The sequence below is a fragment of the Hyaena hyaena genome, unplaced genomic scaffold (genome assembly GCF_003009895.1).
Source record: "Hyaena hyaena isolate Hyena2069 unplaced genomic scaffold, ASM300989v1 scaffold_10, whole genome shotgun sequence".
Lineage (NCBI taxonomy): Eukaryota > Metazoa > Chordata > Mammalia > Carnivora > Hyaenidae > Hyaena > Hyaena hyaena.
In genome coordinates this window covers 5,000,287-5,013,479 of record NW_024080642.1, presented here as the reverse complement: position 1 = coordinate 5,013,479, position 13,193 = coordinate 5,000,287, and the positions used below count along the sequence as shown (strand labels likewise).

General features: G+C 38.1%; 1 protein-coding gene across 1 annotated transcript in view; it reads right to left on the bottom strand.

Annotated features, from left to right (window-relative positions):
- The window catches only part of EFCAB5 (EF-hand calcium binding domain 5), a 138,601-nt gene that overhangs the window by 64,338 nt on the left and 61,070 nt on the right, over positions 1 to 13,193 (bottom strand). The window contains exon 8 of the mRNA XM_039252575.1: positions 1,195 to 1,350. Within this exon, the coding sequence (XP_039108506.1) occupies positions 1,195 to 1,350 (156 nt within the window). The remainder of the gene's footprint in view (positions 1 to 1,194; positions 1,351 to 13,193) is intronic.

The following is a 13,193-nucleotide window of genomic DNA, read 5'->3' as shown; positions in this document are numbered from 1 at the left end:
CTCTCATTTTTTTCTTCTTTCATCCTATTTTTCAATTATGTTCCTTTGTTGCATTTTATCTATTAGCAAAAGCTTCCTTAAATCTTTTCTGGACAATGGGGTTACAAACAAATATAAAGTTCATAAACAAATATCTTTCAATAAAGTTTGTATCTAATTTTTGCAAATCCATTTGGTATCCTGACACACTAGTATCCTTCCAAACACCATTCTTAGAAATACTTTTTGACATAAACTTTTCTTGTTTTAAGAAGCAGCATAACAAAATGTGGTAAACTTCCTATTCTTAACAATTCTTTTTTTTAATATTTTTTTAAAAATTTATTTCTAGGAGAGCGAGAGAGACAGCATGAGCAGGGGAGAGTCAGAGAGAGAGGGAGACACAGACTCTGAAACAGGCTCCAGGCTCTGAGCCGGCAGTCAGCACAGAGCCCGACGCGGGGCTCGAACCCAGGAACCGCGAGATCATGACCTAAGCGAAAGTCGGACGCTTAACCGACTAAGCCACCCAGGCGCCCCTCAACAATTCTTTTCTACAGGAAGCCAGCAGCAAAGAGAGTAAGCAAAAACAATCTTTTAAAAACCCACTCTTAAGAATGGAAAGAGACAAGTTGTACATTGTAAAATGGCAGGGCCATTGAAGATGTGGTTTATAGGCTGGTATCAGTCTGTGACAAGAAAGGTATAGAAATTGAGAATAGTATCTAGAAAATTTTATAGCAATCTGAGAAAGTAACAGATAAATCAGATTTGAATCTGATAATAAAAAATGTGGATTGTCTTTTGTACGTGCATTTTCCCCCCCTACCAATCCATTTTTCATTGAGTGTTAGTCCACAACGGATTAGCAATTAAAAATATCACCTCGGGGCGCCTGGGTGGCTCAGTTGGTTAAGCGTCCGACTTGGGCTCAGGTCACGATCTGACGGTTTGTGGGTTTGAGCCCCACGTCCGGCTCTGTGCTGACTGCCAGCTCAGAGCCTGGAGCCTGTTTCAGTCTGTGACTCCCTCTCTCTCTGACCTCCCCTGTTCACACTCTCTCTCTCTCTCTCTCTCATTCTCTCTCAGAAATAAATAATAAAAATAAATTAAAATAAAAAATTTTTTAAAAATCACCTCAACAGCAACAATCTAAAACTCAGTCTTTCATAAAAAAATAGTTTGAGAAATATCGCTTTAAGGGTCTTATCCTACCTTGCTACGGTCACACTGCAGGAAGAGTTCAGCAAACATCTGCCTCCGCATGTCCGTTTTTATGACCTCCCGGAATTCATCTGCACAATGACAAAGGTGCTTAAGAAGTTCCTCAAACATTTCACTTTTAAAATCTGCAATGTAGGAAGAGATGTACTGTGGGGGAAAAAGAAGACAAATGATTGATTTAAAACAGGGTTCTTGGGGGCCTGGGTGGCTCAGTCGGTTAAGCGTCCGACTTCGGCTCTGGTCATGATCTCCGAGTTGGTGGGTTCGAACCCCGCATCCGGTTCTGTGCTGGCAGCTCAGAGCGTGGAGCCTGCTTCAGATTCTGTGTCTCCTTCTCTCTCTGCCCCTCCTCGCTAATGTTCTGTCTCTGTCTCAAAAATAAACTATAAAAAATAAAACAGAGTTCTTTATTCGGATTTTCCCTAGGATTCAGTTGATGTGTATCAAATTATTGGTTACATTTTTTCCATATCATTTGCCTGTCATGTGAATAAAGCATTTTCATGTTAGTACTATTCTACAGCTGTGCTGCAGACAGAGGTGATCAATACAGTCCCCAAAGCCATACACCAATGAGACTAAGTATTTGCAGCAGTTCCCCTCTAGACCACAGCAGCATTATATAGAACAGACTTTTTACCTCACAGTATGAAATAGCAGCAGTTATAATACATTGCCTGTAAATTAATAGTTCTAAAAACTGAATGCAGATTTTCTTTTGATGAATGGCATATAAGACCATGTGTTTTCCAAGACTGGCTACATTGAATTACTGGAGTATAAGGAATGGGGATTGTGCGAAGTTTCTGCATCTTCTGATATTATAATAAGGTATCCTTTGTTTATTTTTTTTTAATTTTGAAAGTATAGAGTCTGAAAACATTTATGCTTATGGGACATTTCTCTTGGTCCCTACTGAATAGATTCCCGCAAGTGGGATTGCTAGCTTAGAAGGTAAATACATCTGTTTTTGGGGTAGGATTTGACATCAGGCTTGGGCCTTTTTGTTCTTCCAATACTAATGAGTGAGTGGCTTCCTCCTCAGTCTCACCACCAGTGTGTATTGCCTTCTGGATTTTTCCTTATTTGATGGGTCAGGAACATTCCATTCTTGATCTATACTTGACTATAAAGATCTTGTGTTAGGGAGAAATGGATCTAGCACTAGAAGAGTTTCTGAGTGAACGTCTCTTGAAATGTTAGCCCAACTCATAAGTCAATGATTTTCTCCTCTGTCCCAAGCACAGTGGTAGCCAAATTTGTACTGGGAGTCCAATTTGGATTGAATTGCCCTACTTCCATAGCCATGAATGATTGGAGCAGGGGATGATCCTTAATCTAAACAAAGCCATTCAGATTCTTTGCATTAGGAATTGGGAATTAGGACTGGGAAATGGCTGGTTGTCCTCTCAGAGGGGTTGGACTTGTGAATGTAAACTTAAGAGTTTTGGGTGGCCAGATTCCTGCAGGTAAATGGAGGATGCAGGATAAGTCAGCACATAGAGACAGATGAAACAGAAAGCAGAGAGAAGAGTCTTGAAATTTTCCAACTCCCTGACTTCCAGATGTCAGACCATATTCTTGCCCTTGGACTCCATACATTTCATTTTCATCTACATTAACTCAGGTTGGCTTCTTGTCTTAAAATTAAAGGAGACTAACTAATATAGTTTGTTTAAAATGGAATATTTTGTTGGCATGTTTCATTGGCACAATTTTTGAAATGAGGAATATAGTAGACATTTCACTTCCTCACTAATATCATCTAGGCAAATTTAGAATGTATGATAAGCCTACATTAGGCTAATGAAATAAAGCAGTTGTGAGATGAAGATGGCTTACAACAGAGTGCAGGTGGTGAGAAGACATCAGATTCTAAACATTTCTAGAATGTGGAGACCAAAAAAAAAAAACCCACCACCACCACCACCACCAACAACAACAAAAACAACCTCACATTTTGAAGCCTATCTGAGTTCAAATCCCAGTTGCCATATTTACTGGCTGAGTAACCTTGTCTGAATCACTGAACTTCCCAGTTTCTTCATTTTTGAAATGTGTATCACAGTAGCTTTCTCACTGGGTCCTGAAGAGGATCCTGTGTATGTACAGAGCATAGGTATTTCATGTAATAAGTTCTCTGTAGCCATTGCTCCTGCTTCCTTTTGAGGTAGGTAAGAAATTGACCAAGAAAGAGAATAAAAGTCTTCTCAGTTGGCACACCTATTTAGAAGGAAAAACCGAATGTGATCAGGGACTCTCAAAATGTCGTCCCTTGACTACAACTCCCAAGAGCTTGTTAGAAGCTCTGAGAGCATCACCTGAGAGCTTGTTAGAAATGTAAATTTGGTATAAACGTAAGGGTACATGTATCCCTTCGAATTAGTATTCTTGTATTCTTTGGGTAAATACCCAGTAGTGTGATGGCAGCATCATAGGGTAGTTTTATTTTATAAACATTTTTAAAAATGTTTTGTTTATTCTTGAGAGAGAGAGAGAGAGCATAAGTGGGGGAGGGCAGAGAGAGAGAGAGAGGGAGGGAGACATAGAATGTGAAGCAAGCTCCAGGCTCTGAGCTGTCAGCACAGTGCGTATGTGGGGCTTAAACTCATGAACCATGAGATCATGACCTGAGCCTAAGTCAGATGCTTAATTGACTGAGCCACCCAGGTGTCCCCAGGGTAGTTCTATTTTTAACTTTTTGAGGAACCTCCATACTGTTTTCCACAGTGACTGCACCAGTTTGCTCTCCCACCAGTAATGCAAGTGTCCTTTTATAGAAGCATTATTTACAATAGCTAAAATATGGAAGCAGCCTCAGTGTCCATCGATTAATGAATAGATAAAGAAGATGTGGTATATACATAATGGAATATTATTCAGCCATAAAAAATGAAATTTTGCCATTTGCAACAACATGGATGGAGCTAGGATGTACAATGCTAAGTGAAATAAGACATTAGGATAAAGGCATATACCATATGATTTCACTCATATGTGGAATTTAAGAAACAAAACAAAAAAGTAAAGGAGAAAAAAATAAGAGATAGAGAAACAAATCAAGAAACACACTCTTAACTATAGAGAACAAACTGACGGCTACCAGATGGAAGAGGTGAGTGGGATGTTAAATAGGTGATGGGGTTTAAAGAGTGCACCTGTGATGAGAAGAGGATGATGACATATGGAAGTGTTAAATTGCTATATTGTCTACCTAAAACTAATATTATACTGAATGTTAACTGGAAATAAAAAGAAACAAACAACAAAAAAAGAGGGGTGCCTGGGTGGCTCAGTCAGCTAAGCGTCTGACTTCTTTGGCTCAGGTCAGGATCTTGCAGTTCATGAGTTCAAGCCCCGCCTCGGGCTCTGTGATGACAGCTCAGAGCCTGGAGCCTGCTTCCGATTCTGTGTCTCCCTCTTTCTCTGCCCCTCCCCTACTTGCATTCTGTCTCTCTTTGTCTTTCAAAAATAAATAAACATTAAAAAAAAATAAAATAAGAAACAGTCTTTTGGATGGCTATTAAAGCAAAATGTGTTTAAAGAAATAAACACTTTTCTTCAAAAAAAAATGTAAATTTGGGGACCCTACTCCAGAATTACTGAATCAGAAACTCTGAGAGGGGAGTGGGACCCAGAATCTGTGTTTTTAAAAGCCCTCTGGGAGCAAAATACACTTCCAGCTCTTAAACAGTGTCCTTCCTGTTACAAGTGTGCAGAGTCAGAACAGAAATAATATGAGTTAATGTCACATGACCAGATTAGCTGCCCCCAGGGTTCTTGGAGAAGGGAAATCATCTTTCTTTCCCCCTTTTAAAAAACAGATGGACCCAAACACTTTTCTGCTGTTATTATTTCATTGTATCTCAACACTCAGAAATCCTGTGACATTAGCCGGTGGGGGCATGTGGTTGTGTAAACTATGTATAGAAATCCAGGTGGGCTCTAGCCAAGGAAACAGACTTGGATCTTTTTCCTCCAACTTTATACATGGTAACTTGAAATAAAAAGCCCACTCTGGGTGAAAAAACAAAATAAAATATAAAAATAAACCTTCTGAGCTATTCTTATGTTCACTAAAGGCTGAGAACCATTGAAATACATGACGTGGGGGCAACTGGTCCTAATTATTTCAGAATCCTAAGATCCTGTTGTTTAATATATAAATTAAGCTTTGGGGGATTGACCTCAAGGGCATTTGAGTTTTCTGGATGTGGTAATCCTATTAAACCAAGGATTACTTTAACTGCCTCTCCAAGAGACACTTCAACATTCTGGATTTATAGACTATGCGTTTTCTGAGTGAGTGTGTTCTGTAAGCGTGGGCTACATGACGCAAAGACTACCCGTTGCCAACTAACTACAAGTCAGACTCCAAGCAGGACAATTACAGAAGCTTGCCAGTATCTCTTGTAAGAACAGAAAGTGAAAACACATGACCTTTGTGTTTTCATAGCCTCCCAAGGAATAAAACAATGAATACCCACCAATCCTGAAATGATTGCCTAGTTTAAGAATATAATGAACTACTAATATCCTTCAGTTAAATAGCTCTGTGAGCTGATAAACACTTGAATTATACTTAATCAAGTTATCTCTATGTGCTGGGTCCCAGCGTGATGAAATCTGGACTTTTCCTTTCTGACTTGAAAACCAAAATGTTAAGAATGTAGTAAATGTCACAATTAACAGGCTGATAGCTACTGTTAAATTCTACAACTCTGGGCCATTGGGATTCATACATATTTAATTATAGACATACTGGAGAGTTGATGAAGTGGGTGATAAAAGAGGGATAGAAAGAAAACTATATTTGGAAGCTGTTTTAGGCATTAATTTCCAAACTATATTTGTAAGTCCTGGTAGCAAATAACATTTTCAGAAATGCCTGCAGACAAGGCCTATAGAATATTGAAATACATAGATTATATTGGCTACCTATCATTGAAGAAGTGGTGTGTTCATATAGGATTGGGACAGAAAATTCACTTTCCAGTCTCAGAGAAGGAACTTTTAAAAACAATTAATGCTAACAATATACTCAACAAAGCAGAAATATACTTTAACTCTTCCAATTTTTGAAAATCAGAATCATTTGCTTAACAAATAAACAAAGGCCTTATTTAATTATCCAATAATAATTATATATGTATATGTGTAATTATCTAATAATAATAAAAGTAACAGACTGAAACACACAATTTCCCCCTTACTGGTAAAAGGCAGCTTAGGCAATGTTATGGGTTAGGTTGTGTTCCCCCAAAGTTCATACATTGAAGGCCTAACCCTTAGTACTCCAGATTGTGACTATATTTTGAGATAGGATCTTTAAAGACGTAATTAAATTAAAATGAGTTCACTAGGGTGGACCAAACGCTAATATGACCAGTTTCCTAAAAAGAAGAGGAAATTTGGACACAGACGTGTATAAAGGAAAGACGATGTGAAGGCACGGGGAGAAGATGACCATCTATAAGCCAAGGAGAGAGGCCCTCAAAAGAAACCAACCCTACCAATAACTTGTCTTCCAGCCTCCAGAACATTTCTGATGTTTAAGTCACCCAGTGCTTTGTTATGGTAGCCCTAGCAAACTGATACCAACAAAAAGGAATTGCTGATCAATAAATTCCTTGATTCATGTATTTTTTTTAAATTTTTTTAATGTTTTTTTTTTTTATTTATTTCTAGGAGAGAGAGAGAGAGACAGCGTGAGCAGGGGAGGGTCAGAGAGAGAGGGAGTCACAGACTGAAAGAGGCTCCAGGTTCCGAGCTGGCAGTCAGCACAGAGCCCGACGCAGGGCTCGAACCCAGAACCGCGAGATCATGACCTGAGCGAAAGTCGGACGCTTAACCGACTAAGCCACCCAGGCGCCCCGATTTATGTATTTCTTACAGTTGAAGACAAGCTAGGAAGACACATATCTGGGAGGACAGTTTACCATAGACTGTCTCATTTCCCTGGCTTAAAATTCCCTTATTTCACCCCAAGGATTCCTAACGCAGTTTTCACATCATATTGCTTCTCCTACCTCTACTTCCACCAAAGTCCTTATTCTTCCTTCTGTTCTTCCCTGCCATGGCTCAAAGCACATGAAACGCAAAATAAACAGAACCACACAAATTACATAATGCAAAATTACAAATAACAGAATAGAAAGCCACTCAGATACATACCATTTTGGGGAAAATGCACAGCCTGGATTTAGTAGAATATGTTAAAGGAGGGATACAGCCTTTGAGTAATTTGATGAAGCCTCTCTATTTAAAATTTAAACTTTGAGTCACATCAGCTTGAAGGCCTCAGACTGTGTGACTGGTACAAAACAGCTGTGCCTGAGGAAGTGGCTATCTCAAAGCAGACCACTATGGAGCAAGAGCAGACTAAATCCCAGAGGAGAGATTCAGGCAGAGATGTGGCCTTTTTTTACTCCTTTTTAAAGACTCCCTAGTTCCTTAGTGTCACACAGGCAGAAGTTAATATCTGAATCTCAGTGTATAGTACTTGTAGTTTTTGCATATAATTATTCTTAAGCCCATTTTATAATTCAGGTGCAGACCTCAGACTGCTTGAAGACCAGACCTATTGAAGGCTGCTCCTGGGAAACGGACCCTCACTTTGCCCCTTCCCACAGTAAACAAGATGCTAGATTGTTTTCACTTGCTCTGGTGAGCAGGTAGACGTGTGGCCAGAGTCTCCGCAATGACCAGTGGGAGATAGGATCAAACCAAAGCAAACCAAAGTTATGGTGGTTGTCTGCCTCAGTGTGCCTGGGACTTCCCTAGTGTTAGCACTGAGAGTCCCATGTTCTAAGAAACCCCTCATTTCCAAGTAAATCAGGATGGTTTGAAACTCTAAACATTGATCCATGCCAGTGGAAAACTCTGGAGGAACCTCTGTTTGGAAGCATGCTATGTTGTGTCCTGCGTTATATAACAAACCATCTCTGTAAATACCTGAATCCTTTGCTATAAAAGAAATTTGCAGTCTTTAACCGTGTGTGAACCATCTTTCCATTACCATCCCATTGGACAATCATGCATGGGACAAGCTGTACAGAGAATTCTTATTCTATGGTATGCATTCATCCATTCTCAATCCATTTGTCATATTTATGTAATCATAAGATAAAGAAATACATGTTTGTTATAGATAACTGGGAATGATGATGAAGACAAATGACAATCTGAGTCAGGAGTCTGGTGCCCAGAACAAGCAGAACTGATAAGCAGGTCACACTCCCTTAGAGCATAATGCTTTAAGACTTCACTCTTGTTTGAGAAGGACATACTTTGTACTACTTTGGAAGCAAGAGTTTAGGGGACTAACTTTGAAATTACACCGGGGAATGAATATAACCCAGGCCAGAGCCAGCTGATACTATCAGTAGAAACAGGAGTATGTCAATCTCTGGAGCCTCCCAGAGGTGGAGAAGGAGGATCTGCAGTGATAAAAGGTCAGGCTCCGTCGGTTCCTCACTCTAGCGTATTGGAAGGTTCTCCTCTACCTGAGGCCATCCTTACCACTCACTCCATGAACTCTTGTCATACTAAAAGCCTTATATGTGGTCGTCACTATTGGTTTAGAGATTAGAGATTGCCTTTCCCTGGTAGTGCATGGTGATGCCTCCTTCAGATAGCATTCTCCCCACAGAAATAGTCACTTTTATTAAGAACTCCATTTCAAGCACATTCAAACCACAGTTTCCAGTCACTATATAAAATATTGCTTCTATTTAGAAAACAGGGTCCAAGTTCCAAACAACCTACAGAAACATTTTTTTGGAGGGAGGACATATAGCCACTTGTGGGACTGTCATTTAAAAATTACAGACACTTTAGGGGCACCTGGGTGGCTCAGTCGGTTAAGTGTCTGACTTCGGTCACTTCAGATCATGATCTCACAGTTCATGAGTTCAAGCCCCGCATTGGGCTCTGTGCTGACAGCTCAGAGCCTGGAGTCTGCTTCAGATCTGTGACTCCCATGCTCTCTGCCCCTCCCCCACTCACACTCTGTCTCTCTCTCTCAAAAATAAACATTAAAACACTTAAAGAATAAAATAAGAACTATGGGCACTTTAAAAACTCAAGGTAAGTTTGCTTTGAGATGTACCAAGAAAAATTAGGCATGCTCATCTCTCAGACTTCTCTGGAAGCAAATGAAATTTGTAGAGCTCAGAGAGTCCAGGAAATTAAAAAAGAAACTTCCTACCTAAAAAAGTTAACTAAATTCTCTATAACCACATAGTGATTTTCTTCTGCTGATAAACAAATTACTTAGCGAAATGAAAGGGTATGTCCTCTGTAAGACTGAAATCTGGAAATTTCAGGAAGGATACACCTATCAGCACCTGCTTACTTTGGCCTGAAAACTTACTTTAACAGTTAGTTTTGCTAATGGGAACTTAATGAAACCTAAGGGTTAATACTTCTGTTCATTTTCAAACTTGTATTCAATGTCACTTGGACAACTGAACACCAGTGTTAAAATGATACAAATGCTAAGTTTTGTCTCCTGGAATGAGTTGTCTTTTGGAAACCAGAGTGTTCTGAGAATTCGAAACAAGCCTGACACACTCCCAAAACATATTTCTTTTGTGTCTAAATATTCAACTTACAAAACAAATCAAGAATCCCAAATAAACCAGTGCATTCTACATTTTAAATTGTTTTTTTGTCAATATATAAATGTTTAAATCACTTTTATTAAGGTTCCTTTCAAAGTAAGGAGCTACAGGTATGGCAGGTGGAAGAAATTCAAACACCGTGACCACCAGATGAGTTTCCTACATAAAACGTGCCCCACTGAAGTCTCATTTTTCTTTTACTATGCATCCTTTGGCAGTGATGAATATAATAATCATAATGGTTTGCACCTGTTTGTTGCTTTGTAATTATCTTTTTGTGGTGTGTGTCCTTAATGTGCTTATATTTTTGATCCTTCTATTCCCTGGATCCTACTCCAGTTCCATCCAGCATGTGTAGGCACATACATACACACACACACACACATGCACACATACATGCACATGACATATATACTCAATGGCAGACTCCTGTACAACGAGGCATTATTTGGTCCTTAAGGGTAAGAGATACAACTTCCTATTTTGACATCTTTCCTACCAGAGAGTAAAGAAATATTCAATGTATGTTTAGTAACTAAGAGACTAGACATAAATATTCTTCCATAATATATTATAAAGAATACAAAATATTCTTCTAAAAACAGTTACCTCTGGTCTTTGTTTACTAGAATAAAACAGATGAAAAGTGAGAGAAGTTATACTCAACAAAAAGATTGTCACCTGCTCATTTATCTATCAGAAAACTGAAACCTAGGAAAATGATATGTATACAGAAGCATCTGTGACTATTCATTCCCTCCTTTTGTCTTTTTCTCTATTATTACTCAATGATTCCGTTTTCTCCAAACATGCTCCATCCTGAATGTTAATTATTTGGCTCATAACAAATGATCAGAGTGGTAATTACATGGCATAGTATCTCCACTGGATGGCAGGTGTGTAATATTTTGCCTTTAAACCCAACATTTATAATTTTATTGTCTTCCAGTTTCATTAAATGAGTGCTGACATAATAGGCTGAAAGCAAATCTCTTTATCTTTTTTTAAAGTTTATTTTTTTTGGGAGAGAGTGAGAGAGCATAAGTGAGTGCACAGGTAGGGGAGGGGCTGAGAGAGAGGGAGAGAGAGAATCCCAAGCAGGATCTGTACTGCCAGCATGGGACTCAATGTGGTGCTCCACCCCAGGGCTCAAACTCACCAACCATGAGATCATGCTCTGAGCCGAAATCAAGAGTTGGGTGCTGGGTGCTTAACTGACTGAGCCACTAAGCCACTCCAAAACAAATCTCTTTTGGAAGCAAGTGTTCCCAAAAAAGGCAACTATTCCAAACACTATTTCTATGTCATATGTTATACAGAATGGCTCAATGATTTAGTGATCAGATAATTAAATATTTTCAATAAATATTTCTATACAAGAAATATTTTCTTGGTTTCTGTTGATGTAACAGCTCTTCTCTGTAATGAAAATACCTTAATATGGGCTGTTTACATTTCAGGGAGAGAAGTTGGAAATGTTGGGAAAACTGATATTAATAACTCAAACCACACATTAAAATTTGAAATAGAAAACTATCTATTCAGGTGTTATGCCTATTTTTAAATTGGATTATTTTTTGGTATTGAGTTATATAAGTTTTGTATATGTTTTGGGTAGTAACTCCTTATTGGATATATCATTGGCAAATATCTTCTCTCATTCAATAGGTTGCCTTTTTGTTTTGTTGCTGTTTTCCTTTGCTACGTAAAAGCTAGAACAAATCCAAAAATTTGTATGGAATCACAAAAGACCCCAAATAGCCAAAGCAATTTTGAGAAAGAACAAAGCTGTAGATATCACAATTCCAGGTTTCAAGATACACTCAAAGCTAGAGTCATCAAAACAATATGGTACTGGCACAAAAAGAGAAATGTAGATCAATGGAACAGAATAGAGAGTCCAGAAATGAACCCACAGTTGTATGGTCAATTAATCTTCTACAAAGAAGACAAGAATATACAATGGGGAAAAGACAGTCTCTTCAACAAATGTTATTGGGAAAACTAGACAGCTACACTTTCTTACACCATACACAGAAATAAACTCAAAATGGATTAAAGACCTAAATGTGAGACCTGAACCATAAAACTTGTAGAAGAAAACAGGCAGTAATGTCTCTGGTACTGTCTGTCAAAACATTTTTCTAGATATGTCTCCTCAAGCAAAACGAAGCTATTGGGACTGCACCACAATAAAAAGCACTTCCTGTTCTTTTACAATGGCTTTGCTATTCCTAAATTATTTATTCTGATTCATCTCTTAATTGGCTGAATTTATTATAAAGCAGTTATTTTTTCAGGAAGGTCACATGAGTATTATATTTTCTGAGTTCTTTTGTGTTGAAAATGTCTGCATATTGCTTCTAAACTACAGTGTAATTAGATCACATTTTCTTTCCTTTTTACCTCAGAACAATATAGACATTGCCTAATTGTTTTCTGGTATTGAATGTTGTGAAGTCTAATGTCAGTTTTACTGTTTTTCTCCCTTTGTTTATTTTAATTAATTCAACAAATACACATATATGTGTGTATATATACACATACATGTATTCATACACACAAATCATATACAAATACATATATCCACATATGATATGTGTATATATGCATGCATATACATATCTACACAATTAAAATGGGTGATATATACCCAATAATACTTGATACAAACTCATTAGCATTCTACATAATACCTTTGTGTGTGTGTGTGTGTGTGTGTGTGTGTTTGTGTGTACATAAACAATTTTGTTTTAATGGGTGGTTTCAGCTACTAATATTAGTTTTCCTGACATTTCTAACTTCTCTTCCTGACTTCAAGGATTCCAGAATCCTTCACATAGGACCTTGAAATTGTATATAGTACATAGTTGTCATCTACACTGGAGCAAGGGTATATAGGAGACTCTGGGACTCAGAAAAACAAGGGAAATTAGAGGAAAGACATGAACAAAAGAAAAAGCAGCCTGTGAAAGACATGACTCTGGTACTACTGCATTGCTTCTTTTGCCTGTCCAAATACAATCCTAATACAAAAGTATTCCCATACTCTCACAGATGGGATATTATGGAGACTTTGAAACCAAACTGCCTGAGTACAAATTTCCCCAGACTCACTAATTTTGACACCTTGTGCAAGTTATTTAACCAGTTTGCACCTTAAGTGTCTTCCTCTATAAAAGCAGGAATCAAGATTGCAGAGAGGGTTGCCTGAGTTAATATAAGGATAGCTTAGGACAATGCCTGGCTTGTAGATGTTTTGTCATTTTTAGATTTCATTCTTATTTGTATAAGCAGATTTCACTGAAAAAAAAAAAGCACTGTTTTTTCTTGATCCTTTTTTTGCTTCTGTGTTTTATTTATTTC